This window comes from Geospiza fortis, unplaced genomic scaffold, assembly GCF_000277835.1.
Source record: "Geospiza fortis unplaced genomic scaffold, GeoFor_1.0 scaffold112, whole genome shotgun sequence".
Classification (NCBI taxonomy): Eukaryota; Metazoa; Chordata; class Aves; order Passeriformes; family Thraupidae; genus Geospiza; species Geospiza fortis.
The window spans coordinates 9,562,262-9,570,813 of record NW_005054298.1 but is presented as its reverse complement, the minus strand read 5'-3'; the positions used below and the strand labels follow the sequence as shown (position 1 = coordinate 9,570,813).

Genomic DNA, 8,552 nt, shown 5'->3' with positions numbered 1-8,552 from the left:
GCTCTGGGGAGCAGGAGGAGGGGACATGGCAGGGGTGAGAGAGGAATTCAGAAACAATTTTAACTCTTTACCTGCCCTTGAAGCTCATATGCCCTCCCTGATGCAGTGATGTGACAGAGAGTGACTCTACATGATTCAAATATCTACCAGGGAGATGAAAACCTGTTTTACAGTCAATCTTTCTGATCTGAAAAGGTGTGAGGCCACCTCTTTTGCTGTGAAATTGGATTTAAAAGTTCTTCAGTGCTGAAAGTTTCAGATTCAGACCTTCACAAAGTGGTTTTCATAAGTTATCACAAGGAATGAGAACTCATTGCTGGGACAATACCACCAGAGCTTTGGAAGCAGCAAAGTCTGTGCCCTCAAAACCTAGAGCTAGGTTTCACTAAGAATCTGTAATAGGTGTTGAGGAAGGAGCTGGCTGTGTATTTTCCATGACACTGCCCCTGTAAATAAATGAAAGGACCAGGAGAGCTATGATGCATGAGATTTGGGTGCAAAGCAACACCTCTGGCTTGTGAGACACTTTCACCAACTCCAGGGCTCCCCAGGTCCCTCAGCAGAGGGGCACTGGGAAGTCAGAGAGCTCCAGGGTTTCTGCTTGTGTTCTCTGAGCCTCTGGGAGGTTCACAAAAATCCTCTCCCCACAACTGTTGCACGGTACTTGCCACCTCTGTCCCCACTGCCCTACAGTCCCCTTGGAGCTCTTGGTGCTGTGGTCCTCCCAAACTGGCTGTTCCAAGGTGACCAGAACTTCCAGCTCCCAGTCACCCCACTAAGGTGGACAAACCCCACTAATTAGATGGAGAAATTAATGTTTGGTGGGAGCATCCACTTGGGATGTCTCCAAAAACACAGCCCTGAAATGTGTGGCTCTTTAATCAGAGATGCCATCATCCCACTGCCCCTTCAGCCAGTGTGGAGTGTGTCCCCATCTTGCTGTGGGTCAGACCTCTCTGTCTGGAGCACAGAATATGGTACAGGAGATCTAGGATCCTTTTCCTTCCCCGTCTGGATGAACCAGATGGTAAAACCAGGCCACTTGTTTGTAGAGGTCTTTCCCCATCAGCCCTACTGGAAATGTCCCATGGAGGAAACTCCCGTGAGTGGAAGCCTGCTCATGCCAAACACCAAAACAGCTCACATTTGCAGCTGAGAAACACAGCAAGGAGCTTACTAGTTGGCAAACAGACTGAATTGTAGCACTACTTTTATTTTAAAGGGCAATTAGCATTGTGGAAGGATTCTGTCTGCCTCTTCAATATGCCATGTTGGTTAGTTAAAAACTCAATCTATGGTTAATGTTATATGATAACATATGTCACAGCTCTGCAGTTGAGCTGCTCCGTGGCATCAAGAAAACTGAGCCACAGCAGAAGTTCTGGGAGAGGCAAATGGGGGCAGTAGCACTGTGAAACCCAGTGGTACCCACAGAGAAATTTAGTGAGGAGGTTTTCCAGAGAAGACTGAAACTCTGGAAGAGGTTGCTATTTGGTGTTTTCCCTTCCTGCTCACTTGAGAGCTGAGACTCTCAAACCTGGGTGTGGTTTTTGCAGATTCCTTTCAGTGAGGGTGGTGCTCAGGGCCAGCGAGTAGCAATGCCAGTCAGTCCAGGAGAGATAACCCAGGCTGGCCCATGAGCCACTCTGCAAACCTGGTACCGGGGCAGGGAACACACAGGGTCTCTACCAGCCAAGAGCAGCCTGGATGTGCGTGGGGAGATGAATGTGCTGCTCCATCCCACTGCTTGGACTGGCCCTGGGCTGGAGCAAGGCTTTAACTTCAACACCAGGCTCTGCAGCATCCATCTCTTACTGTCACTCAGCTACAGCAGAGATGACACGATGTCACCACTGTGACCACCCCAGTGATGGCTCCGGGCTATGATCTCAACTGCTGCCATGCCCACTGCTGATAGTGAGTGGGAAATGCTCCTTCTTGGGGGAGAAAGTTCTATCAGCAGTTGCACTGGGTTCCTGCTCTTCTTGGAGACAGGCTGTCACCAGAGAGATCAGGAATCATTTATTTTTAACACTATGAATATGTAGAAACTTGTCTGAGCCTCTGCACGCAGCGGCCATGAATTTAGAAGCGGCGTCAGGAATGGTGGCGCTCGGCACGCTGCAAATCGGGTCAGAGCCATAAATTTCTCTTGCTGGTGCACAAGCCATTTGCCATACGTGACTTGCTGAATTTGTGGTCATTTCTCTCTCTGCCCCTGTGTGCACAGTGTATGGCTGAGATTTTATATTGCACCTCTGAGACACAAAGTCCTTCTGGTGCTTTTGCCTTGCATCCTAAACAGCCTCACTCGCTCTTCTCCCTGTCCCCTGGCTTAATGGCTTCTGGCCACAGCCTGGCCCTTAAATCATGGCCTGCACCTGGACAGGCATAAACTGTGACTGTCCCCAGACAGAGAGGGTGTGATTGGAGTGGTGAGGGATGTGACTGAACACATCTCAGCCTTGGGAGAATGCTGCTCCTACACTGAGCCCGAGATAGCTCCTCTGGCACAGGCATGTGATCAGGGCAAGTCCTACAGAGACCCCTGACATGTTCAGTGAGCTTTTCCAAGGACAGTGATTTGGAATACAGAGGGATGAAATGTTCAGTGTGGATTTTGTGGGGTGTGTTAAGATGATCTGTGTGTTGGGAGGAAAGCTTAAGCTAAGCAAGTTCACACTGTGGGGACTGGAAGATGATGCTGCTATCCTCCTCCACTTTACTGCCTGTGCTTCTCCTCCCCCACCTCTATCTGTTCTAGACATAAAATCTTTTTTATTGCAAGACTATTTTTGCTCAGTGAATTAAAATGAGGCATTTGTAACCCTTCCTTCCCAGTGCAACTGCTCCCAGCAGCAGAGCTCTCTAGCTGGTCCCAGCCCCTCTGGTCAGCCTGGGAAAGGCAAGCCCAGCAGCAGGACATGAGCAGCGTCTTGCTAAACCCAGCTCTGCTGAGATGTGCCTGTGCCTCAAAATGGGTCTGCCCGGTTCCACAGAAAGCTCCCTATGAGCCTGGTGAATCACTAAAGGCAGCAGAGGTGACCAAGATGTTTCCTAAGTGATTCCTGACTGAATCCCTTTGTCACAGCAGCGCCACCACACAAACAGGAACTGTATCAACAGGATTGTTTATTAAATTCTGCTCTGGTTGCAAGGGTGCAACCCCGCTGAGACCCTTTAGTGTAGAAACATGAAACAAGAACAGTGCATTTTCTCACATTGCTGAGGTGTTACCAGGGTCTGAGCCCAATTACCAGGGCAGAGCAGGACACTGGAAACTGCCCATTTGTGGGTCAGAGATGGAGCTCGTGTGGCCTCTGCTGCTAACTCACAGCCATCTTCAAAGCCAGGGTCTCCACCAAACTACACACACAGCTCTGTTTCCATCAGGGTAAGGTTTCTGTGTGTGTTAAATGTGAACTCTTGAGCCTTCTCAACTTAATCCTCTTCCAAGTATATTAGGTTTGGGGAGATTTTTGAAATGGCAAGGTTCCCTGAATTTCTGATCTACTGGTGCATATCTAAAGTCCTTACTATAATTCATCAGGGCCCTGCCAACAATGCAATCTGAATAAAAGCAGAGAGAAAGCACCTTTGCAATCAGGATTTTCGAACTATAAATTAGTGGAAGTTGATCTTTGTGAAAACAGCACTAGCTTCATGTATTTAGCAGGGAACACACACCAAGCAAAGGAAATAGCAGCTGGAGGGCTGGTGGTGGAAGGTTAGGGCTATGGGAACAGGCTGATGATAGAAACTAGCTTCTTGGTCTCTAGCAGACACAAGCAAAGAGACATTTTAAAAGCAAAGGTTTCACAGGAGCTGAAGCCATCTCTTGAAACTGCAGTTAGGGAAAATGCCTCTGTAGCCACCACAAACAAAAATCAGAGGAGGTGAGAGCATCCTGGAAGGTGCCAGCAGCTTTCTTCCCAGGTTCTGTTCGAGCGTCCATGCATAGATTCAGAGTTAACAAACCTCTTGCCTATATTTCATGTTCCCTAAATTTCAATCAAAGAACAACCCAGCCTTCAAAAACAAATCCAAGGATTACTATCCTTTGAAGAAAGGATGATCTTGTACAGCTACCATTTACAACCAAAAGAAAAAAATTAATACATTTTGATTGTTATGGTAAGGAGAAGGACAGAGGTAAAAAGTCATAGCTGTTTTGCTTTGTTTCTTAGAGATAGGGGACTGTGCACATCTGGCTTTAAATAAGTAATAGCAGCAACTTCCCAATGCCCTTACTGTCCCACCTTAAAGTAGCTAAAGGCTACTTTCTTGCTAAGGGCTTTTGTCTCACTCCAACCTAGAGCTTTGTGACAAAACTCAAGTTATTTAGTGGAAGGGAGGAAGTAGATGCATTAGTGAGTGCATTGTCTCTTGGCTGAGGTTTAGGTTTACCTGAATTTACTATTATTATTTCTAATGTAATCAATAGATTGCTTATTGACCATTTTACTTTAAATGTGGTCAAGGACTGCAGTCTGCAGTCCATCAATCTATCTGCTCCCACCCCTGGTCCTCCTTTGCTGTGACCATGTCCCAGCACACCCTCTGCTATCCATCATCAAGCCATACTTGTTTTCCAGCACAGAGCTGTAGAGCACTGTGAAGATCCCACCTGCACAGCACGGTGGGAGTGTGTGCTCTCTCTTGTTCATAACATTGAGCAGCTCCTTGACTAAACACACCTTTCTCTTCCCAGCCATCACTAACCAGCTATTCTTCTTTCAGCTCAACTTCAACCTGCACTTAACCATTAACTGTGTCTGTCTGTACCTAAAAATTACTTGCAATGGAACATTCAATTATTACAGATCTTAAACATGCAGAACAAGGCTGCTGTTTGATTTCTGTTTCAGCAATGATAAAGCACTCCAGCATCACACTCTCATTCTCTCCAACAGCAGCTGAGCCACTAAACTGATGACACGAGGATTAACCAGACAGTCTAACAAGTCATTGGTAGAAAGGGCTGTTTGTGAGGTGCATGGACTGCAGTCTGAATCCATTTGATGTGCAGCTGTCTCACAGTCATTACTCATTAGCAATCTCTTCCTCTTGCACTGTAATTTTCCAAAATGTTCTCCGTCATTTTCATGGAGAAGATCTCCACCGTCACTTTCAACTGCAACCGCACCCACCACGCTGGTTTTGTGAGACTGTGGTAAAACCTGAATAAGATGAGGCCCAAAAGGTATTTTCTGCAGCTCTTCTGCTTTGGGTGCAGGAAAGTCACATTCCTGGGTTAGTAATGCGCAGCTCTCTGGTTCACAGCCAGCTTCCCTTCTCTTCCTCTTGCATGAGGTGTTTGCCCTCTGCTGTGCACCAGTGCTGCTGGACCGTGCTTGTCCTGACACACTTGTCTCCTGACACTTGAGGTATGCAGACACTGCTTTATTCAGGTACTGAAGATTGATTTCATGGGATGTTGCCTCAACCTAAGAAAACACCCCAAACACACTCAGTTAAAAGGAGACATGTTTCAATTCAGCCTTGCGTGATTATCTTCCATGAATTACTTCTGCTACATGAAGGGATGGAACTTGAAACTCTTTTTCTCAAAGCAGCATAAAGACTCAGGGGAAGCTAAGCAAAATGTCAGTGATTCTTTGTTATTGCTGCCATAATGGGAGCAGTAGAGGGCTTACCTCTGTGGGATTTAGCCAGAGATCTCCATCACTGGGATTTTCTGCTGATTTTATGGCACATACCAGCATTCGAGTTATTGCCTCCTCTACACGGGCTTCATGATCTGCATCCTGCCTCAAGAGAACAGAAGGTTTTAGGGGATAGATTAGCTCATGGCTCTCTGTAGAAAGCTGAAAGACCTTAGGAAAAACATAGATGGCCTTAGTTTGAAAGCCACACTCATGCATGTGAAGTCAGTGGAAGGTTTCAGACTCTTCTCTTGTGTACAGCCCCAAAACAGGTGACAGCACAGGCTTTGGTGTGACTGCTCATCTGAATAAGGATTTGCAAAAAATAGTATGTGTATATAATCTTTTCCCTTATTAGTGTTTTGTTAATTGAATCTGGTGCTTGAAATTATAATGCAATATTAGCATTTAATTAATGTGTGCATTTAAACAGCTCTTTAGGACTAGAAGAGCCATAGAAGTACATAGCACATTTTTATATCTACATATTATGTCTAATTTAAGCAATTAAAACAGACAGGATGTTATAGCAAGGCAGCAGCTATCTAAGGACTACACAAGCACAAAAGTGAATCTTAGGGATATTTAAGAAATATTTTATCATGTAACAAACAGTTGACAAACTGCTGCACTTTTGAACATCACCAGAAGGAAAAGCATGTTTGTTCTGAAAACTCTCCTGCAAAACTGAAAATTGACTTACTAACTTAGTAATAGGCTCTTTGTTGCAGGCCTTCGCTTCCTTCATAATCCCCCTTGGAAAGCTGGATACTGGCTAGGTTAGGATAGCAGAAAAAAACTTTATAGGATCTTGGCTTTCTTTCCCATTTGAGTTTCTTGTATGTGGAAGGAATGGTAGACCCTCCAAACAGGATGGCGGTTTTGTTATCTCGATGACAAGTACCTAGAACTGGATGCATGTATCTGATTTAATTGAGATGCTTACATGTATTCCTTTTGGAGGGAAGATGCAACATGGTCAACCCACAGCCCTGACCAGTCTAACTGTGGCTCCAGGGAACCTGTCAAGCAAACCACACATCTGGCTAGTACGAGGGCTGAAGGCAGCAATTTGTCCTGGAACCCTAAGCAGAATTTGGGATAGAAGCAGGGGGAAGTGCTCTTGCTATTTTGTGGGTTTGGATGCTAGGCTTTTTAATGGCCTTGTATAAAAAACCACCAAAGTACAGAATTTGGTATCGACATGTGGAAACTATTTAAGGTGTTGCATTCTTGGTATTCATCCTGGCCTGCTGAACAACAGGGCTGTACTGATTGCATGACAGTATGTTAGAAAGCAAGGAATACTTTTGGGTAGCTCACATCCAGCTGAAAACAAATTAAATTTCTACTCTAGACTCTTGCCAATATAATTAATGGTTTCACTGGGACTGTAATTGTTGGTGTGATTCACATCTGTCAATATGAAAGCAGCTGGTAACAGCTGCAAGCAAGAACTGCTTACTTTGGTAATGCAAATGTTCTCAGAATTGTCTTTTAGAATCCATGTCAGACTTTATTTTATAGATGGTGTGCCCAACACCTCACAAACAATGCTGCATCATCAGCTGCAGGGCTGATTTCTGTAAGGACCTTTCACCTGGGCTGCAATAGCCACATCTGCTCATGGCAGATACTGATATCTGGGGAGGGTGTGTGTTGTTTATCAGCAAGATCCAGCAAACACTCCACTGCTTATGATACCCCGCAACCACTGACTCCTGCTGGCACCAAACAGGATCTTGGTGACTTCTGCAAGACCTTTATGACAGAGAAGGACGTAGAATTTAACTCCACTTTTTTTGTCCTTGCAACACATAAGAACAGTTAGAAATGCTCAGGCCCCACCCCAGCACCTGGGAGCTACCAGCCAAGCTGATCCCTCCACAGCCTGCTCCTCCAGAGGGGGACAACTTGTGAGGCCCAGCTTAGGGCACAATGTGTGTGGTGACATCAGCGCCTTCCCAAGCCCAGGGCACACAGCCAGCTCCTCTGAATTACCTCAAAGGCTCAAATTCAAGGCAGGCTTAAGTGGCTGCTCTACAATGTAATTGGTGCTTTCTCTGGCATTGCAACCAGCCTGACTGCATTTAGGGCTGTGTGAGAGCCTGGTCTGGGCTGTGGGCCTGCTGTCCTTGCTAAATACACAGATTTCATCTTGAAAATTTCTCCATGATGGAAATACCCAAGTGAGTTCCTGTGCTCTGCTTGGTTTGATGTTGGTATGAGAAATGCATCCTCTGGTCTTGGAACAGCAGCTGAAAGCATGTGTTCTTTCCCCTGCAGATTTCCAGTCTAATATAGATTTTAGAAGTAGGGGAAAAAAAGGCAGTGGGTATTTTAGTGAGGCCATTTCACAGGCCATTTCAAAAGGTCTTTTTTTTTTTTTTAATATTAACCTAGGATTAATAATAAAGTAATGTCAGTCAGAAAACCTTCTGGAGTATTGAGATGATCTAGTGGAATATGTCCCCGCTGCTTGTACAGTGATTGGAATAGACAATCTTTAAAGGTCCCTTCCAACCCAAACTATTCTGTGATTTTTTAATATCTTTGGAACCATCCCATATATACTGGGTAACATGAGCAAGAAAAATCAAAGCCCAGGGAGAAGAAAATTAATTGAATACATGAGGAAATCCAACTTCAGCCAAATCAAAACTATCACAGAGGAATGAAAATTCAAAAATCTTCTTCTCCTCCCTTCCTATTCACATTAATCTGATTTAAATTCTAATTTAGCTTTGCACATAAGCTTGTCCTTGAGGTGAAGTTCCTGGTTTTTTGTTCTCTATTCAGCACAAAGCTGGCTGGCCCTTAAGAAATTAGGCATGAAAATTTAGCTTGTGTTTAACTGTTTACCTGATTGAAGTAAACTTGAAAGGG

General features: G+C 45.0%; 1 protein-coding gene across 1 annotated transcript in view; it reads right to left on the bottom strand.

Moving 5' to 3' along the window:
* Positions 1-3,112: 3,112 nt before the first annotated feature.
* Positions 3,113-8,552, bottom strand: part of HSPBAP1 (HSPB1 associated protein 1) — a 38,471-nt gene continuing 33,031 nt past the window's right edge. The window contains exons 7-8 of the mRNA XM_031057714.1: positions 5,658-5,768; positions 3,113-5,447 (exon numbers count right to left, since the gene is read on the bottom strand). Coding sequence (XP_030913574.1) covers positions 4,890-5,447; positions 5,658-5,768 — 669 coding nt within the window. The 3' untranslated portion in view covers positions 3,113-4,889. The remainder of the gene's footprint in view (positions 5,448-5,657; positions 5,769-8,552) is intronic.